The following is a 21,376-nucleotide window of genomic DNA, read 5'->3' on the forward strand; positions in this document are numbered from 1 at the left end:
CAAACAAGTTATTCGCTATGGACTCACGCTCAGCTGCTGTTATCACTGCTGCTATTGAAGAGCAGAAAGCTCAAGAGGCTGCACATGAAGCTCAAAAACAATCACAGGGGGAGGTTCAAACATCAAAAGAAAGCACCAATAATGAAGTGGTATCAGAGGAACAGCACCGTGAATTACAACAACTAGCTCAACAACATCAAGCTCAACAGGAAGCCGAGCAACACTCTGTGCAATCTGAAACAAATCAAAGGGGCGAACAGCCTCAAGATGAACAACAACATCAATTTCAAGTTATGCACCAACAGCTCAATAACCATTTGAAAAATGAAGTAACAGATAAAAAAGCTCTCCCTAGAAAATCAACACAAAGGCCTTTTCAAGTGGACCCCGACCTCAATGTTGCCGTTGGTATAGTTCAAGATATTGTTGGTCCTAGAGCTAATCATACTTCTTCATCTGGTCAACCGGAACAACAAACACAACAATATGAAACTGGTTCTGATGTGACAGAGGCACCTCTCTGCTCAAGATGTAAAAAAGAGTTTGCTCCATCTTTAGATGGGAAAACATTCAAGCTTTGTCCACATTGTCGGGAATTGCAAAGACAAAGATCCAGAAGATGGCAACAAAAAATCAAACAAAAAGAAGGTGCTTGTAAAAGATGTGGTGCAAATATTCCACAAACTGAGACCACATATGTCTTATGTCCTCCTTGTCGTTTGAATTTAAGAACCAGAAAAGCAACCAGATATGAAAGTGGTAAATGTGTTCATTGTTCAGGAATTAATGACTCCACAGAGTTCAAAGTATGTACAAGATGCAGAAACAATGATAAGATGAGAAGAAAGAATCTTGAAGATAGTGGCTGCTGTAACCGTTGTGCCAACCCATTGAAAGCAGAGGATGAAAACCATAAAGTTTGTAATACTTGCAGATCAAGAAAGAAGAATATAGCTAAAGCTCATCAAAATTCTCAACATCCAACTGCTTCTAGTACAGCTCCAAACACAGCAGATCAAAACATCAATTATCAACAGCAATTTGCACAACAAGCACAACAACTGGAAGCAAACTTGTTTGCCCAATAGAGAGAACAATAAATATTCAATTTCAATTACACTTATTGCAAACAGTAGTACTACGCTGGGAAGATATATTTTAACAAATTACAAATTTACTTAATACTATAAAAACTTCCTCTCTAATTTAAAATGGCAACAGCGACACTTTGGAAATCATCATGGCTGATACTGACTTTGATGGTTGAACCTTTTGGAGCAGCTTTCAAAGCTTCACCATGTAGTTCAACTTGTGGAGCTCCGTTTGAATCACGAATAATTTCAATATCTTTCAATTGGGCACCAGCGCCTTTTGATTCAACACCTAAAGCCTTGAAAACGGCTTCCTTAGCTGACCAAGTACCAGCATATGATGATTGTGGTGATGGAGCACCTTGACAATATTTGATTTCAGCATCAGTGAAATTACGTTCAATGAAGGTCTCATTTTCAACATTGATTGATGAAATCAATTCAACATCAACACCAACATTCTTTGAACCAGCAACCTTTGAGCTCAATTCACCTAATACTTTTGAGGTATCTTTTGATGAAGCAGAAACAAAAGATTCAGCACTTTGAATAGATTTTGAGGCATATTCTAAGTTACCACTTTTAGCTGGAGCAACTCTAGCTAATGGATCCAAGTAAACTGGGTTTTGTAAATCATCATCATATGGAGCTTTATCTTTAGCTTTGAACAAAGAGTTGTTGATAAATGACTTGTGGAAGTGAGAGTAAGCTTTGTTGTGTCTTTCATTGAATTTCTTAGCATAAGTTTCATATTCTTCTTTAGACAAAACAGCAAACAAATAATCACTGTTAATAGCAATAGCTTGAGCACCTTTTTGACCGAAACCGAATGAAGTAACTGAAACAGCTTTAACACCATCAGTTCTAATTGATCTAGATGGGAACAACAAGTAATCAAAATCTTCCAAGACTTTATCAATGTTATCAGCATTTCTATTACCTGGAACAATACCACTGTTTAAAATTTGTAAAGCACCGTTGAACATCCATGCACCAGCAGCACCTTTTGGATGACCAGTCAAATACTTTTGGAAAACAGCTAATGCTGGGTTACCTTCACTTCTACCCAAATGTCTAAACATCATATCAAGAGTAGCTGATTCATTCTTATCATTAGCTTTGGTTGAAGTACCATGTAAAGAACAAACATCAATATCATCAACAGTTAAACCGAAAGTAGCTAAAGCACCACGAATTGGAGCAATTCTTGGATTGTTTTGGTAGAAAAAGTTACCATAGTAATCTTTGGCTTGTTTGATTTGTGATTGAGCTTCATTTTGAATTTCTTGAATTCTTTCAGCAATATAGGTGTTTTGTTCATCGGCTGATAATTCTTTGGCTTCCTCTTGTAAAAATTCATATTCAGAATCAATCCATTGTTTAACTTCTTTAACTCTTCTTTCAACTTGACGTTTTCTGTATGAAATATCCAATAATGAAGATTTGAATTTCAAGTCACCGTGATGTTCTCTAGCAGTGGTCAAAATACCTTTACCTGGAGCTGGGACAGATCTACCAATTTTATCAGTAGCAGTAGCAGTCATACCTAAGATACCATAGATTGGGACACCCATTTTCAAAGCTAAATCAGCATTCATAATAACTTGGATACCTGAACCTTGAGCTTCCATGAAACCATTTCTTGTTGTAGTAGCTGGTCTTGACATTTCACCTGGAGTACGACCATGTTCAAATTCATCTAATGAGTTTGAAGTAGCATTCATGTTACCGAATTCATAAGAACCTTCTTCTTGGAAGTCATCATAACCACCAACAATACAAACCTTGGCCTTACCAGACAAGATAGTTTCAACACCGATATCTAATGATTCAACAGCAGTGGCACAAGCACCAACTGGAGTCTTGATAGGACCAGATGATGATAATAACAACATATTCACCCAAGCGGACATGGTGTTGATAAAAGATTCTTGCAAGATATCATTTTGAACTGGTTGATCCTTATAACGATCTTTGAACATACCACGCAAGGCAGAAACACCACCCATACCTGAACCTGAACAGTTACCAACTTCAGAAACATGAATATATTTGTATAATTCATAAGGATCTTTAATACCAGCAGAAATGAAAGCTTCAACAGTGGCAACAAGAACGAATAAGGTGATTGGATCAACTTGTGAAATAGTATCTTCTGGAATACCATAACGTCTAGCATCCCAACCAGTTGGAATTTGACCAGCAACCAAACGGTCGAATCTCAAAGCTTTTGGAATGTATAATGAAGCACCTTTCAATAACTTAACGGTGAATTCACCAGTTTCTGGGTTTTCTTGAATCTCAACCTTATCACCGTGTTCATGCTTGAAATGTTCAGCTGTTTCTTTAGAGGCTTCAAATTCAGCAAGATCTTCTTCAATAACAACCTCTTGAATAAATTCTTTCTTTTCTGGGTTGTAACCATTGAATAATTCAGGTTCGATCAATCTAATACCACAGTGATCTAAGATGAATTCCTCATATTTACCTTTAACATCTTTATCTTCAACTGGTTCATTAGTTTTAGCATCAACCCAACCTGTATATGGTCTACCTTTCAAATTACCATTGTGGTATTTGATCAAACCCATGATCCAAGCAATTTCGATACAACCTTCTAATGAGAATTCACCAAAGGCTTCCATTTCCCATCTAGTTCTTGAAGAACCCCATGGACCAACTTCTGAAAAACCAGTAACAACAACAACTTTTTCCAAGTTTAACAAACCTTCCAAGTTTGGTGACAATTTCTTGATTTCTTCATATGGTTTCAAAGTTGGGAAATCAAATTTCATGTTGGCTCTTGGGTTGATTTGAGTCTTTGCGAATGGAGCATCAGCATTGGCACCGTTAACAACCTTATGTTCAAGGGCAGTTTCAATAGAAACAGCTCTTCTAATATCAGAAGTTTCAAGAATTTCAGATCTTAATTTGTTGGTACGTTCTTTCAATGAGCTAATGAATTGTAAACCACCATTCAAATCAGCTAAAACTGGTGATTTTTGACATAATTCAGTAATTTCCGGGGTTAATAGACCTAACAAGTTGAAACCCATTTCAGATTGACTGAAAGTTCTAACACCTAATTTTTCAATACCTTCTGAAATAATGTTGTTGGCACTCATTAAACCAGTACCTCTGGTCCAACCAATAACAGCACCACAAATGGTTAATTGATTAGCCCAGCTTTCTGAATGCCATCTGTTGAACAAAGTTTCTAATGACAATTTGGATTCAGAGTATAAACCATCAGCACCAAAAGTACCATGATTTGGAGACATTGGTAAAATAACTTGAGCAGGTCTAGTTTCAATACCTCTTTCAAATTTATGGTTTTTAACAGAACCTAAAATTCTCAACAAGTTGGTCAACATAATACGGTGAGCAAATTCTGATTTAGAATCAATTTGGTTCATTTCAATACCATTTTCTGGAATAGCTGCAAATGGAATGATAGCATCCAAATCCCAGCCTAAACCACCTTTCTTGACATCATCATAGATATAATCAACTAAAGCTTCAACATCTTGTTTAGAACCTTGGTTAAATGGAACGACAATCAAAGAGGAGCCTTTAGCACCATAGTTGGTATAGATTTCTTGGTAGTACTCGGTGACTTTCTTGGAAAATCTTGAAGTGGTTAAAACAACATTAGCACCACCTTGAATCAAACCTTTCAAGATTTCAGCACCAATAGAACCAGCACCGGCACCTGTGATCAATACATGTTTACCTTTGAAAGTAACACCATTGACAGCAGCTTGTTCTAAACCATCCAAATAAACAGAAGTTAACGAACGGTCATAAGTCCAAGAATCATCAGGTAATCTCTTTTTCAAATGTAAAAATGGAATAGTTTCTGGTGGAATAACTTTAGAAACTGGGTTTGAAATTGAGGAAGTGGTTGGTAATGAGGCAACTTCTTTGGTTGAATCAGAGTCCAAATTATCATCATTCATACCAGCAATAGTGGTGTTTTTCTTGATTTCAATCTCACTTGAGGATTCCAAAAATTTGATCAATTCACCATATAACTTTTCAAATTCAACTTTTGTACCAGATGATAATTCAGCTTGTTTTGAAATGGCATTGTAAACCTTAGTTAAATCTTGTTCGATAGTTGGTTGAGGAATTTTGGTAACTTCAGAACCTTGAGACATTTCATGGACATATTGTTGTAATTTACGAACATTTTCTCTTGGTTCTTCAGAGTATTTGACGTTACCTTTATGATCAACATTAGTTTTTGGACCTAATGGGTATGAAATATCTTTGTAAACCGGGTCTAAGTTCAAAACTTGTTTACAGTTTTCAATCAATTGAGTACCTAATTCTTTGGCTAAAGCATAGTTTTCACCTTTGGTAGCATCAGCTTTGTTAATATGGTATTCCATAAATTTAATTAAAGTATCATTTGAACGGTTCATGATGTTGATAGCTTCAGAAACCAATTCCCTGTCAACCCTTTTCAAACAACCATGGATAATTTCAAAGTATAAAGTTAGCAAACTTTGTCTTGACCAATTCCAAGAACTGTCATAAACTCTGGCCTTCTTTCTTGAGAATGAAGAAGTGATACCTTCAATGAAATATTCACCCAATTCATTGGTCAAGTTATCTAATTGATCTTGCAAAGCTTTCAAGTTATCCTTTTGTTGATCGACCAATTTGTTACTTTTGTTCAAATCAAGTTTCAAGTAACGAGCCAAAACTTGCAATTGTTGACGAGCCAAGATTTTGTTGTCCTTGGTTAATTCTTCGAAAGCAGCAGCGTCAATAGTAGCACCACCTGAACCACCTGAAGATGAAGCAGCAGCTGCAGAACTCAAAGAAATGTTGGCAATAGAAGCGTATTTTTGAGCAACACCGTCAAGGTAAGCTTTAGCATCAGCTTCAGCAGCTAAACGAGAGGCAGGTTCTTGGGTCAAACAAATCAACAAAACAGAATCTTGTCTACCTGCACCTAGACCCCAACGGGATTGCAAATACTTTCTAGCAGATGAGACACTGAAACCACCAGGCATCTTAGAAGACATTAATCTAGCAATCAAAGATGATGATTGTTTACCTAAAGCACCAGCAAAAGTATCTTGGAAAGTTTCAGCCAATTCCTCTAATGGAGTTTCTTCTGGTTTTTCTGGAGTTGAACCAAATTCCTTACCTAAATCACCTAAGATCTCATTTTGAATTGTAGATTTACCATTAACCAAATCTTTGATAGCTTTACCCATTGGAACTTGATCCAAAGATTTCTTCAATTTTTGGGCAACCAAGACGTGAAGTAATAATGAGGCTTTAACTGGTTCATCTGGAATTTCAGCAACAGGGCCTGATGGAGCAGCAGCTGGTGCTGGTGCAGATGCGGCAGCTGGGGCACCTGAAGCAGCTGGAGTAGCGGCTGGAGTAGATTCAGTAGCAGCTGGAGCAGAAGCCGCTTCCTTAGCAGCTAAATCAGCAGGATCAGGGGTGTAGTAAATCTCTTTAGCATCTTTAGCATAACATAAAACTTGTCTTTGTAAAGATAAAGCAGCATCATAAGATTCGTATTTACCCTTGATGGTTCTTGAAGCCATACCAGCCAAAGTTGGTGAAGGACCAATCTCAACCACTCTTTCAGTGTTGTAGTCTTTTAAAAAGACATCTTGAGTTTCAATCCATCTAACTGGACTGGCAAATTGATAAGCCAATAATTCTGTCAATAAGACGTGAGCAAGTTCTTGTTCAACTTCTGGACGCATTGTGTGTATCCTTTAGTCTGTGTTCAAAAAGAAGTTGAATCAATTGCAGAAGTCCAAAACGTTGAATATTTATCTTTGTTTTAACAAACAAATTTTTGAAGTTGTTGAATTCCCATCTGTCAATAATTTGGCACTTTGACGTGTCTCTAATTTTTTTTGTTGGGATTGTTGAGAATTGGGCTTCTCAGAGTGGCCCTGTCAATTACATTACATAATTTCTGATGTAATATTGGTGGTGTCTGGATGCATTGATTTTTTACGCGTTTACATGTTTTTGTTCAAAAGGTACTTGTAGAACGCGTGTATAAGTTTGTTATAGAGTTGAATATCATCAAACAATAAGTGATGCACATCAAGAAGATTGTGATCCAAGGGTTCAAGACCTTCAAGAATACGACGGTCATTGAGAACCTCTCCCCTAGTCACAATGTGGTTGTTGGGCGTAATGGTTCTGGTAAATCAAACTTCTTTGCCGCCATCAGATTTGTTTTAAGTGACCAATATACTAGAATGTCTAAAGAAGAGAGACAAGGGTTGATTCATGAAGGGTCCGGTACTGTTTTATCAGCCTATGTTGAGATTGTGTTTGATAATTCTGAAGGAAGGTTTCCTACTGGTAAGGATGAAGTTGTCATTAGAAGAACAATTGGTTTGAAAAAAGATGATTATTCTTTAGATTACAAGTCATCAACAAGGCAAGATATCATGCAATTGCTTGAAAGTGCTGGTTTTTCCAAATCCAATCCTTACTATATCGTCCCTCAAGGTCGTATTACCTCATTGACAAATGCCAAAGATTCTGAACGTTTGAATTTATTAAAGGAAGTTGCTGGTGCTAAAGTCTTTGAAAACAAATTGAAAGAAAGTACAAAAGAAATGTCAAAGACTAAAAATCAAAGAGATAAAATCGATGAAATGTTAGAGTTCATTGAGGAAAGATTATCGGATTTAGATTCTGAAAAGGAAGAATTGAAGAATTTCCAAGACTTAGAGAAAGATAAGAAAATTTGTGAATTTGTTTTGTATGACAGAGAATTGAATGAAGTAACCAATTCAATTGAACAGATTGACAGTGAATATCAAAATGGAGTTGATGAATCACAAAACTTTATGAATGAGCTTGAAAAAAGAGAAAGTTTGATCATTGAGATAGAAAATGCAATTGATCATTCCAAACAATCTTTGAAATTACTAAACATAGATAAAACCCAACAAACTTCAACGTTTGATGAAATTTCAAAGAAAATTTATGATGTCAATGCCAACCTAAATGAAATTAAAAGTAATTTGGAAAGTTCTCAAAAGTCTCAAGACTCTAGTAAAAAACAAGTACAGAAACTTGAACAGAAAATCAAAGATAGGGAAGCTAAAGTTTCTGAGAAAAAACCTAGAGTGGATGCTTTGAGATTATCAGAAGAGGAATTGAAAGAAGAAGTTTCTTTCTTAAAGACAAAACAGAACATGTTATATTCAAAGCAAAACCGTTACTCAAAGTTTTCTTCAGTTGAGGATAGGAATACATGGCTCTCTAATCAGATACAGAAAGTTCTAGACGATAAAGCAAATGCTGAAAAGGCACTAGCTGATAATCAAAAAAACTTACAAAAGTCGACTCAAGAATTACAAGAAATAGAGACAAATGTTTTGGATTTACAAGACACTATCAATGGCCCATCAGCACAAGCTGAAATACATGAACTTGAAGATAAATTGAATCAATTAAAACGTCAGGCAATTTCTGAAAATGATGTTAGAAAGAATCTATGGAGAGATGAGGCCCGTATCAAAACCATATTAGACTCCTTGGATGAAGAAGTTCGCAAAGCTGAAAGACAAGTTAACCAAACTATGGATAGACAACAAAGTGCAGGTTTGGAAGCTGTGAAACGTATTACTTCGAGATTGGGTTTAGGTGGTGTTTTTGGCCCTCTTGGTGAATTGATCAATGTAAACGAAAAGTATAGAACTGCTGTTGAATCTGTTGCAGGTAACTCATTGTTCCATATTGTTGTTGATAATGATGAAACTGCTAGTGCAGTCATGGATGAATTGGTTCGTGAAAGAGCAGGCCGTGTTACGTTTATGCCTTTGAATAGAATCCATCCAAAAGATGTCGTGTATCCGAATTCAACTGATTGTGTTCCTTTAATCAAAAAAATTGGTTTTGAACTTGAAATTGAGAAAGCTGTTAAGCAAGTTTTTGGAAAGACGATTGTCTCTATTGATTTAGAAAGAGGTAATCAGTTGTCCAGAGAGTATAAGTTGAGTGCAATCACATTGGATGGGGATAAAGCCGATAAGAAGGGACTTTTAACAGGTGGTTATCATGATCACAAGAGATCAAGATTAGAATCAATGAAAACTAAACAAGATAGATCACGGGAATTTAGAGAACAAGAAACACAATTGTTCAAAATCAAGACAGAGATAACCAAAAAAGATCAACAGATCATTGGAATTAATGATGATATTAAAAGAGTTACAACTGATTATGAAACACTTTTATCAAGCAAAACCCCGTTGAAATCAAAATTATCAAATCTCTTGAATAAAAAGTTCAAAATTCGAGATGATATAAAACTCTCACAAGATCAAATCTCTAAAAGTCAGCTCTTCATCAAAAATGTTCAAACTAAATTGAGTGATTTGCAAAATGAACTAACTTCTGAATTTCAAGAAGGTTTGACGGCTGAGGAAAAGGTTGAATTGTCACAATTGTCACAAGATGTTACAAGGGTTGAGAAAAGACTAAATGAAGTTTCAGATGATTTGTTGACTCAAGAATCTGATTTATCAAACATAGAAGTTGAACTAAGTGAAGACTTGAAACCACGCTTGAAAGAATTGGTAAAGCAAAATCAACAATCCAATCCGGTGAATTTAGACACTGAAATTCAAAATTTAACTGAAGAGCTCGAAAATTTAGAAGAACAGCGTGTTAAAGCAGAATCACAATTATCTGAAACCCAAGACAACATCTCATCAACTGAGGCTGAACTCAAAAAGAATGAGGCTTCTTTAACAAAAGCTAATGATCAACAAAGAAAACTGCTAAGAAATCTTGAAAACTTTCAAAAAAATTCAGAGAAGTATTTATCCAAGAGATCCTTGTTGTCAAGCAGAAGAGAAGAAATACAGCGTAAGATTAGAGAACTAGGAGCATTGCCTGAAGAGGCCTTTTCTGAATTTGAAGACATCACGTCCAGTCAATTGTTACACAAGTTGAATAAAGTTACGAAACGTCTTGAAAAATTCACTCATGTTAATAAGAAAGCTCTTGAACAATATTTAAACTTCACAAAACAAAGAGATGGCTTAGTGGATCGTCGTAAAGAATTGACTAAATCGGAAGAGTCCATTCTTGAATTGATCAATGTTTTGGAGACAAGAAAAGATGAGGCCATTCAAAGAACTTTTGAACAAGTTTCTACTGCTTTCACAGAGGTGTTTGAGAAGTTGGTTCCAAGAGGTATCGGTAAATTGATTATGCAACATAGAGATAAAAGTTCTCAGCCAAGAAATACCGTTGACGAAGATGGCGATGTTGAAGTTGGTGATGATGAAATTGATTTAGATCAAAACCCAGATTCAGTGATTGATAATTATAGTGGTATTTCAATTCAAGTCTCTTTTAACTCCAAAGATAATGAGCAACAGCGTATTGAACAATTATCTGGTGGTCAAAAGTCATTATGTGCTATTGCATTGATTTTAGCAATTCAAAAATCAGATCCTGCACCGTTTTATTTATTCGATGAAATTGATGCCAATTTGGATACACAATATAGAACTGCTGTTGCTAATTTGATCCATGAGTTGAGTCAAAATGCTCAATTTATTTGTACAACTTTCAGACCAGAAATGTTACAGGTGGCAAACAAATTTTTTGGTGTTATGTTCAACAATAAGATTAGTACTGTCAGTGAAATCAATAGAAGTGATGCGTTGGGTTTCATTGAAGGACAACAACAGCGTTCATGAGTAATTAATGAGGTTTATTTTTTGGTGTTTATGTTTGATTTCAGTTCTGTGATATAAGCTACGTGTTTCTGTTTTTTTCTTTAATTTTAATGAGCTAATATTAATACATAAAACTTCTGTTGATATAATTCAATTACAATACATAACGTCAATGGTGTAGTCTTAATTCTTTTTGGCGTCCTTCATCAAACCTTTAAATGCACTACTAGTTCTTGTTGATCTCTTTCGACTACCAACCATTCCTTTAGCCGTTCTAGCACTCAAATATTTTTGACTACTTTTAAGTCCCTCGTCACTGCTGCTGTCATCATCTTCTTCGTTATCATCATCCTCATCTTCACCACTACTTTCATCAGTATCAGAATCTTCGTCACTTGAGTCATCACTTTCTTCTTTTGATGATTCTTCTTCCTTTTGGGGAGCTTGCTTGGTTGATCTTAAACTTTTTGGGGTCAAGGAGTCCAAAACATCAGGAACACCACGGGAAACTAACTCTGACAATGAACTCAAAGAGTAACGAGAATTTGGTTTCTTAGCAGGCTGGGCTTCTTTTTTAGCAGCAGTTGGACCTTTGGATGGTATAGATTGTGCACCTTTGCTTGTCGGAGTCACTGGTGCTGATGCAACTTCTGGAACTTCCACGAGCTTATTAGCAGCAATTGATTTTCTCAAATTTTCGTTTTTGGTAACCGGTTGACTAAAGCCTTTTGGAGTATTCACAATTCTCGGTGGCTTTTTTGTTTTGTCATCATCATCCTCGCCTTCTTTATCTGAGTCTGAGTCTGAATCTGAGTCTGAATCTGAGCCACTACCTGAATTTGAGTCCGACTCTGAACTCTTAACAAACTGTTCAGATTTTGCTTGACCTCTCCTTGGATCACGACCACCTGGTAAAACAAGTGCAGCTAAATGATTGCGAGGAGATATCAGTCTTCTGGCAGCAGCAGTTTCTTCATCAAATTTTTTGGCACTTTTCAAAGCTTCTTGTCTCTTCAATTCCAAGTCACGTTTTGCTTTTTCATACAGTTTGCGAGTTTCTTCAGCTCCTGGGCTCAAAGCAGCAAGGATGGCTGTAGTGCTGGTGTTCGCTTTAGTGGCACTTTGATCAACAGAATCTTGAGAAAAGTATGACATGGATTGGTCTGGTTGGGTTGATGGCAGTAATACTGATGAAGTAAGCTGGGAACTTCCCCTTTTAGAGATATTTTTGGTCTCATTTTGTTCTCTTCTCTTAGCGCGTCTCTTTGCATTGTAAAGTAATCTTTTTCTTTCCTTTAAAAGTTCATTAAAATCAAAGTCTGATAGATTTGGGTCTTTTAATTGTTCAAGAACTTCAGCAAGACCTGGAACCTCTTCAGTTGGAAATTCTTGAAATAATTCATCAACGTTGACTTTTGGAGGTGGACCTTTTGGAGCTCTCTGTTTCTTTGGAGAAGCTGCAGTTTTCTTTACTGGTATTGGTTCGGATGTTGGTTTTGCAATAGTGGGTGTAGCAGCAGCTTTGAAAGCAGGGTCAACTTGAGTAGAAGTGAATACTATCTTTCCTGGATCCTGAGATAACGGAACATCGAAGTCATCTTTTGTCGTTGATTGCGCTTCTGTTCCTGAAACTTCTACCACAGGTGATGTATCAATTGCTGGAGTAACTGGTAAAGCTTTTGGTGGTGGAACAACTTTCGATGGAGTAACTTCTGTCACCTTTGCAGGCTGTGAAACTTTTGGTGCTGCAGCTTTTGATGGGACTGGCAGAACATGCTTGGTGGTTGATTTATCAACATCATTCATCTCAACATCACCATCAGAATCTTTTGTGGTTTCAACCTTCTCTGGTTCATTAGTCTGCTCCGATTCACTCTCTTCATCAGTGTCATAATCCACGCTTTCCGATTCACTAGACTGTACAGCTTCTTTCGTAGCTTCTTTCGCCGTTTCTTTCTCGGTAGCTTCTTTAGGTTGTTGGTTTGACTCTTTTGATGGTTCACTTTGACTTTCACTTTCACCTTCACTTCCACTTTCACTTTCACTTTCACGTTCACTTTTACTTTCACCTTCTTCAACCGAAACTGAAGCTGGTGGTGCCTGTGGTAGAGAGTTTGTTGGTGATTTGTTGTTCACTCCCAGATTAACATCTTCTTTTTGATTATCTTCGCTGTCATCATCCTCTTCCTCTTCTTCATAATCATCTTCCTCTTCTTCGTCATCTTCTTTAGCACCATCTTCTTCATTATCTTCTTCCTCGTCATCATCCTCTTCTTCGTCCTCTTCTTCTTCGGTTGTTTCGCTTAATTCACTAACTTCACTAGCTTTTTCTGACGTAACAGCAGATGACCTCCCAGATGATCTGGTGGATCTAGTGATTGGAATAGCCATTTTTTCAGCAGCCTTCAAAGCAGCAGCTCTAACTTGTCTTGGTGGAATTGGTCTCTTGCTATCATGCTTAGCAAACTTCTTTTTAACAGATGCAGGAACTCTTTCACTTTTAAAGATTTTGATGATTTCATCTTTGGTAAACTCAGGCTCATTGACACTTTCTTCGTCTGAATCTTCGTCTGAATCAGAAAATCCATCTTTACTAGTGATGTTGGCAGAATTTGAAATGATGTTTGAAGCTGAAGTATTTTGAGACTTGACTGATTCATCCGATGACTTTCTCGTGATTTGGGAAGATGGAGGGAGGGATTCATCTGTAATTTTCTTCAATGGATGAGAACTTGAGAATGGGACCCCAATAGGTTTTTGTGGAATCTTTGAGACCTCTTCACTTGTTTTAGCTGAAGGTTGGTTATTAGCAACTGGTTTCACTGGCTGTGGTTTTGGATCTTGCTTCTCAACTGATTTCTTTATTGGCTGCTGTGCTGGTGTTGGATTTTCACCCGGAAACTGTAGTTCATTTGAAGGCAACGCAGCTGGTTCAGATGGTTTTTGTTCTGCTGATTTATCATCAGATGGTTTTCTTGATGGTGTAAGAGAAATGTTTCCCAAAGACTTTTCTTCTAAGGATCTCTTCACGGGAATAATACGTTGTGTGATCTCTTCGTTGATTTGTTTCTCCTCAAGAACAGCTTCTTCGGCATCTCTCAATTGTGGTTCAGGCGCAACAAGCATACCTGATGTGATTCTTTTAGATGATGGAGGTAATGGTGAAGCAGTAACTGTTGATTTAGATTTCTTAGGATCCAGATATCTAGTATCATCATCTTCTGGAGGTGGTAGTGACAACTCAGTTGAATCTTCTGCATTTATAGACACATTTCTAATTGATAAGTTAGCATCTTTTTGAGGTGATGGCTTATTATCCTCGTCATTCGGATATATTTGGTTAGATAAAGGGGTTGACCTGCGAGACTCAGCAGATTCCCTATCACCTTTCCAAATCGATTCACGATTATCTTTGAATCTCTTTTTTGGTAACACTATGCTTGAAAATATTTGAGAAGCTGGACGTTTTCCATTATTATTAATATTATTATTTTGAATAACTTCACCACCAGATGTCATCCCATCTACTTCAATTTCATTGGTAAGTAAGACTCTTACCACATTATCATAGTCAAACACATCACCGACTTTATAATCAGGATCCAAATCACATTCCTGAGAGTCTTGTAACTTTAATATCTCCAATGGATTTTCATCCGGATATAATTTTTCGAATCTAGCACTGATTTCATGAGCCACTTCTAATAAATTCTTTTCCTTTTTAGTGATGTGCAGAAATTTTCTCAACGCTGGTGGTTGTTCAAATGTCAAAAAGCTTGAATTTGGTAGTAACTGTGAATTGTTGTTATTAAGGTTGATGTTATTTGGGGTACTTGTTCCCATTTCTCTATTAAAGAAGTTTGGTGATGAATTGATGACAGAGTTTTGGATCCCATTTGCAGGAGTCAGTCTCTTGCGCTCCTGCTTGAGTGCGCTTGGAGGCACTAGCACCACTTGAAGCTTTAACATTGGCACCAGCAAAAGCAACAATATCAACTAAACAAAGTTGGTGATGACTTGTGATGTTTTCAATAATTGATTTAATTTTTTTTAATCTAACCTCACATTTTTTTAAAAGCTATTTTTTTTTCTACACCAAACAAAAATATATTTCAGCCAAATTCGGTATTTCCCTTTTAGGATACACATAATAACTAGAAAACGAAAAGAAAAATTAATTAAACTAAACAATTGAAAGCAGCTTTTCTAAAGCTTTGTGCTGGTGTTACGGACAACTTCATCGATGGCTTTGGCAACATATTCAACGTTACTGCTGTTCAAACCAGCCACAGAAGCTCTACCAGAGCTAACCAAGTAAACGGCATGTTTGGATTCTAATCTGGCAACTTGTTCTTTGTTCAACCCTGTGAATGAAAACATACCTTGTTGTTTGACAATATGTTCCCAATTACCTGGAGTCCCCAATTTAACCAACAAGTCTCTTAGGGCAACTCTTTGAGAGTAAATACGTTGACTCATGGTGACTAAATCTTGTTTCCATTGATTTCTCAAAGATGGAGTAGTCAAGATCTTGGAAACAATCTTAGCACCATAAGCAGGTGGATTGGATAACTCTGATCTGATGAAGACCTGTAATTGAGACAAGATGGCAGGTTTGTTATCTGGAGTTGGTAAAACCAAATGGAAAGCACCAATTCTTTCACCATACATACCAACATTTTTAGCAAATGATTGACAGATTAAAATTGGGGTTTCTAAGACTTCAACACCCTTTTGGATAGCCCAAGCATCATTTTCCAAATCACCACTTGCAAAACCTTGGTAAGCAGAGTCAAATAGTGGTAAATGATTTTTAGCTTTTATAGCATCCAATATTTTGACCCATTCTTCTCTAGTTGGGTCTAAACCTGTTGGATTATGAGCGCATGCATGTAACAAGAATATTGAACCTTCTGGAGCATTGTTAATATCTTTCAAGTAACCTTCAATGTCAAGACTCTTGGTTTCATCGTTCCAGTACGAGTATGAGGCGGTCTTTAAACCTAATGATTCAAAAACTTGGAAATGGTTCGCCCAAGTTGGTCTTGATAAGTAAACTGTTTGGCTTTTTTTGTAGAATTTTGAAATGAATTTAGCAGCAATATGTAGAGAACCTGTTCCTGATAGTGTTTGAATTGAGACTAGTCTATCTTCCTTGATAGCTGGGGATTCATCACCAAGAATAACTTTAGCAGCAGCGCTGACAAAACTAGCAAAACCTTGAATTGGTAAATATTCATGGTTGAATGCTGGGTCTTCGTGGATCAATTTGTCAGCTTCTTTAACAGAGGGCAAAATCCAAGGTTTACCATTCTCATCACGGTAAGCTCCAATACCTAAATCAACCTTTTGTGGACGAGAGTCAGCGACAAAACGAGCCTTCAAACCAAAAAGGGCATCAGGTGGAAGTTGTTCAATGGATGCAAAGATATGGGACATTTTCTAAAGAATAACAAGCTAATTCAAAGCAAAGATACTAATATTCTCAGCTGAATTGTAATTGTATTAAGTACCTTCGGTGGATTTGGGTTTTATTTTCCAATTTCTCCATGACTCAGTTTATAGCTCAAACAGGCGAAAAAGAGGAGTGAGTTCCGAGGCTAAAATGCCGGTCACGTGAAGCTGCCCTCGCTATTCAGATTTGTGTGATAAACAATCAAATTCAGATTGTATAAACGGCTTTTTGTGTTTGATCTGACACATTTCATCATATAACTCTGGCTAGCTGGCTCTGGTCAATTCCTCATGTCGTCTACCACTCTCAACAACATCACAACGACAGAGTTCAACACAAGCTACATTAATAAGTCTTCACAATCATGGTTCGTTCCCCGTATATTTAATTCCTTTACCAAAGCGGTTGAACAACAAGCAAAAGATGCTATACCTGATAGAAATGCTACGCTGAGTTTTGGCTACTTGGTTAGCCCCTATGCTGGTGCATGTATGACTATGGCTATTATCTTAAACAGAACAGTGGTGTTTGCATCTTCAAGAAGAAATATCAACAGATTATCCACAGTTCCGAAAATTGCATTAAGAATTATTTCAATAGCTGTTCTAATCAAAGCTTTATGGGATATTTTTATGCAGTTCACTGTTATCACACCAGATGTTAGAAAATTTGTTGGTGCTTTTGTCAGTGGTGAAGTACCAGAGGTTAACATTTTTCTATGGAGAATCTTTATTTCATTATGCATTTCACAATTTATTGAAACATTTGTGTCAATTACTTCAAATCAGTCAGCTCTTAATGATACCGGGTTAACTTTGTTTGAGCATTCACTAGCTTTCCAAGAATGTCAATTCCTATCAATCCCATCATCACAACTACTCTTCATATGTCTTTTTTCGATTATCAACCAGCTTGTGATACATACCCTTGGGATAGCTAATTTGAAAAAATATCAACTCATACCATCAACAGTCTTGGGTGTTTCTTTTTTGATCTTTTATTGTTATAATATATATACTGGTGGGCTGGTGTTTTTCCCAACAGTGGTTATTGTATCAATTATTCCACAGTTTCTGGTGTTTTCAATAATATTTCTTTGTCTTCTGATTTATTTTCTAGCTGTGCTCGTGAATCAAGATTCATCAGGCTTAACATACACAACCATGGTGAGAAACTTGAAATCCTCTATCAATCTGCAACTAAATGATGATTTTCATTCAGCATTAATGAGATTTGGTTATATTATGTTCAATGCTGTGGAAAAGGAAGAGTATGTTAATGAGTTATCAAATTTGACCCTGCCAAGTACAACATATCTTGAATCAAATGGACATTTGGTTAGTGGGTATTTAAACAATGTTCAAAGTAACCCAGAACTTTCATCTCAGCAATCTCAGAAAGTGGTGGATGATGATGAATTCAAAAATTCAAATTTTGCTAGAAGAATGGTCAATTGTGCTAAATTGATGGGTGGTATCGTTAGGTTGGTATTCAAAAAGAAAAAGAAACCAACTAATGATTTACCTGCATCCATATCTGATCAACCTAAGGCATTTAGTAATTATGAAATAAATTCAGATATAACCCCATCAGATTATAAGCTATTTTTATCAAATGATTCCAAAAGTTTATTGCCAGAAAATGATTCTTCTGAAGATTTTGTTTACGAATCTGAATCTGATATTGATCCATTAGATTTCGAGTCAGACATTGAGGATATTGATGAAATTGAATCTCCAGGTTATCTTTCATCAGCTGCAATGGCCAGATTATACGATTCGGGAAACTTAGCTCAATCTATTGCAACCGAGAGCCCAACCAAACAAAGATCTCATTCCAAAGCCATTGATGAGTTAATTGGCTCAAACGATTTATTAGAACTCATTACACCGAAAAATATAGAACAGGTTTCATTCCTCAATAGTTTAAGAACACACATGATTGAAGATAAGAGATTGACCAGATCATCATATTCAGAAATTAATCAAGATGAATTATTAAGAGAAGTCATTTTACAAAACAGAACCGATCATCATAATCATAGTCATCATGAAGAACCTCAAGAACTTGCATGTGTTGTTTGTCAAACGAACAATAGAGAAATCATTGTTTGGCCTTGTAAGTGTTTTGCATTATGTGAAAATTGTCGTATTTCGTTAGGTGTGAGAGGTTTTAGTATTTGCGTTTGCTGCAGAAGAAAAGTTGATGGTTATAGCAAGATATATATACCTTGAATTGATAGCTTTGTATAATAACTACACTTGTACTAGTGAACAACTAAACGTCTTATCAAAACATTATTTGAATACATAACTGTCGAAATGAAATAAAGCCAATACTATCATCATTTTTGAAGTTTCGCCAATGTATCAAGTAAACTTTGAACATTACTTCCAGAATTTTGAGGTTGAGATTGTTGAGGAGGAGGCTGTTGATAATTTGTTGGTTGATAAGAATCGTTACCACCTAATGGGTTGTAACCTTGGTTGCCATACTGTTGTTGAGGTTGAGCTTGAGATTGAACTTTACCCAATAAGGATGCTAAATCAACTTGAGGAGATCCATAAGAGCCTGCTGCTGGCTGTGGCTGGTATGGTTGTTGATAAGGTTGTTGAAATTGTTGCTGAGGAATTGCAGCAGGTTGTTGACCTTGTGCCATTGCCAATAGATTTTGTAAAGCACTTGGTGGTAAGTTTTGTAATGATTGCAATAATTGTTGTTGTTGAGGAAGTGCTTGTTGTTGAGCAGGTGGTTGATAAAAGTTATTAGATTGTTGACCATATGAAGGTTCAAATTGTTGTGAGAAATTATTTCTTGAACCATATGAATTAGAGTTATAACCACCTCTTGGAGCTGCAGCTGATGGGCCACCACCGGTGAATCTGCTTTGTTTAGCTCTTAATAATAACTGGGTGGCATCTTCAGCGCTAACACTTAAATATTCATCATATCTTATACTTCCATCAGGAGTTTTCTCATAAATTTGAACATCACTGTTTCTATTCTTATTGATCAAAACAACACTCAAGATACCATTATATGCAACATCATTGATTTTTTTACTTAAATCTTGGCCAGGTTTTAAAAATTCATATTCAGTTGCAATACCTGCAGATTGAAATTGACGAGCAACATCTCTAGCATATTGAGGATCAGCAGTTCTTTTAACAAAAATTTGACATTCAAGTGCACCACCTCTTCTTCTTCTGGTACTTCTATCATCAGAACCCTCAAAATGATCTTCTCTACCTCTTTTTCTATCTTGATTGTGGAAGTTATTGTTATATAAACGATCATTAGTAGTTTGTTGATGACCTTGACCTGGTCTTGAATTTTTTGCAATTTCCAAAACTAAATCTTTACCATTGAATGGAATGCCACGTTCAGCATTGATTGCCCTTTCCACAGCTTCAGCATCACTATATTGAATAAAACAATAAGAGCCTTTAATAGAAATTTGTAAAATATGACCATATCCGTTGAAAAGTCTAAACAAGTCTTGTTTTGAAGTAACATTTGCTGGTAGATTACCAACGAAAAGTCTTGAATTTGGAGCAGGAGTAGGTCTTGTACTAGAGTATTTAGCTTCTCCATCAATGAAAGCATTATATTTTGAAATTTCTTCGATAGTCATAGGAAGACTTAAATCAGGTCTATGATCTTTAGGATAAGTTTGAGAGTTGAAATCTGTGTAATTAGGAGCAGGAGCTGAATATGATGATGTTGATTGTGTTTGTTGAGTTTGGGTATTATTATTAGTTCCTAATAAAGTCAAGATTCTCTGTTGTTGTTCAGTTGGTGATAGTTTTAAAAATTCAGGGTCAGAGAGTACATTAGAGCTCATGATTTTAGCAACAGATTGTTGGATATCAGGATTGGTGTTTGAGTTAGATGGCAAAGAGGAGGCCAGTGAAGTTGCTTGAGTAGTAGGAGTAGCAGATTGTTGATTAGTTTCTGTAGCAGAAATTCCAGAGCTAACAGGTTGAGCTTTAGACTCTTCTTCATTTGTTGAGACTTCAGCAGTAGGATCATAGTCGTCATCATCCTCTTCTTCTTCTTTTTCTTCTTTTTCTTCTTCCTTTGTTTCTTCCTTTGTTTCTTCCTTTGTTTCTTCTTTATCTTGGTTGACCTCAAGTTCCTTTTTCTCTTCAATGTTTTCTTTAGATGATTCTTTTACAGATTCAGGTTCTGAAGCTTCATTACTTGGTTCTTGAGAATTAGATTGAGATTGGATTTTCTTTTCCTCAGCATCCTCATCAACAGATGAATAAGGATCATCGCTGTCAGCATTATCATTTCCAACAGTTGAAGGGTCATATTCTTCATTGTCCTCTTCTTCCTTCCCAACTACTTCTTCTTCAGGTTCTTTCTCTGTATGAGTATCATCCGGAATGTCGAAAGTTGATTGCTCATTCTCGTGGAACTCGTAAACGTTATCGTCTGACATCTTACCTCTACCGCTATGATAATCTGACGTTGTTGTTGTTGTTGATAAAAGTGTCGTTAATTTGCTGGTTTTTATCCAGAAGTTTTTTTTGGGTTTTCAATTATGGAAATGTCGCGCATTTTACCCGCCTCTTCAAGAAAATGTCACGTGCACAAATAAATTAGTATTCGCGAATTCATCGCTTTTTATTTCCGCCATCTTGATTGGCTGACTCTACGGCCTCTGTGAAAACGTTCCAAATGTATGTATAGTGCAAATTGTACAACTATTTACAAAACCCCTTTAAAAACACCGTTAAAATCAATTGAATATTAGTTTTCCCTGGCTAACCACCGATATGCTGTATTGTATGTTATATTTTTTGTTAGGTCATAAGCGTCATTAATTCTGTATTATTTTCTTTGAATCTTGATGTTCAACTTGATTGTATGATTTTTCATCTTCATTATTTATAGAATGAGCTGGACATGGCATAACTGAACTACCAGCAACAGTGACGAATGCAACAGCGAACGTAGTGTAGAACAGATTGTTTGTGAATTTGGATCTAACAGCAGCTCTCATGGTTGGTTGGTGGATGGGGATGTTTGCAATGAGGTTGATGATGGGCTCACGTTAAAAATTGTTTTTTCAACTTTTGTTAGTGGTTGGATTTTTTTTTTACTTTTTCGCGGATATATGTGCC

General features: G+C 36.4%; 7 protein-coding genes across 7 annotated transcripts; 2 read left to right on the top strand and 5 right to left on the bottom strand.

The window, feature by feature from the left end:
* Positions 1–17: 17 nt before the first annotated feature.
* On the top strand, positions 18–1,088 carry WICANDRAFT_62863 (uncharacterized protein; the record flags this gene model as incomplete). Its single annotated transcript, XM_019183451.1, has 1 exon — positions 18–1,088. The coding sequence occupies one exon, from the start codon at positions 18–20 to the stop codon at positions 1,086–1,088; it is 1,071 nt and encodes a 356-aa protein (XP_019039506.1).
* Positions 1,089–1,116: 28 nt separating this feature from the next.
* Positions 1,117–6,889, bottom strand: FAS2 (trifunctional fatty acid synthase subunit FAS2). Its single transcript, XM_019182732.1, has one exon. The coding sequence runs from the start codon at positions 6,827–6,829 to the stop codon at positions 1,202–1,204; it is 5,628 nt and encodes a 1,875-aa protein (XP_019039507.1). The 5' UTR covers positions 6,830–6,889; the 3' UTR covers positions 1,117–1,201.
* Positions 6,890–10,972: 4,083 nt separating this feature from the next.
* On the bottom strand, positions 10,973–14,758 carry WICANDRAFT_78907 (uncharacterized protein; the record flags this gene model as incomplete). Its single annotated transcript, XM_019184805.1, has 1 exon — positions 10,973–14,758. The coding sequence occupies one exon, from the start codon at positions 14,756–14,758 to the stop codon at positions 10,973–10,975; it is 3,786 nt and encodes a 1,261-aa protein (XP_019039508.1).
* Positions 14,759–14,995: 237 nt separating this feature from the next.
* Positions 14,996–16,228, bottom strand: AAT2 (aspartate transaminase AAT2; the record flags this gene model as incomplete). The annotated part of the gene is made up of 1 exon (XM_019181681.1): positions 14,996–16,228. One exon carries the CDS (start codon positions 16,226–16,228, stop codon positions 14,996–14,998), a length of 1,233 nt encoding a protein of 410 aa, XP_019039509.1.
* A 306-nt stretch (positions 16,229–16,534) lies between these two features.
* On the top strand, positions 16,535–18,478 carry WICANDRAFT_62868 (uncharacterized protein; the record flags this gene model as incomplete). The annotated part of the gene is made up of 1 exon (XM_019183452.1): positions 16,535–18,478. The coding sequence occupies one exon, from the start codon at positions 16,535–16,537 to the stop codon at positions 18,476–18,478; it is 1,944 nt and encodes a 647-aa protein (XP_019039510.1).
* Positions 18,479–18,588: 110 nt separating this feature from the next.
* NAB3 (Nab3p) lies at positions 18,589–20,691 on the bottom strand (the record flags this gene model as incomplete). Its single annotated transcript, XM_019183453.1, has 1 exon — positions 18,589–20,691. One exon carries the CDS (start codon positions 20,689–20,691, stop codon positions 18,589–18,591), a length of 2,103 nt encoding a protein of 700 aa, XP_019039511.1.
* A 381-nt stretch (positions 20,692–21,072) lies between these two features.
* On the bottom strand, positions 21,073–21,255 carry COA2 (Coa2p; the record flags this gene model as incomplete). The annotated part of the gene is made up of 1 exon (XM_019181684.1): positions 21,073–21,255. One exon carries the CDS (start codon positions 21,253–21,255, stop codon positions 21,073–21,075), a length of 183 nt encoding a protein of 60 aa, XP_019039512.1.
* Between the last annotated feature and the right edge of the window lie 121 nt (positions 21,256–21,376).

The sequence above is a fragment of the Wickerhamomyces anomalus genome, assembly GCF_001661255.1.
Source record: "Wickerhamomyces anomalus NRRL Y-366-8 unplaced genomic scaffold WICANscaffold_3, whole genome shotgun sequence".
Lineage (NCBI taxonomy): Eukaryota > Fungi > Ascomycota > Saccharomycetes > Phaffomycetales > Wickerhamomycetaceae > Hansenula > Hansenula anomala.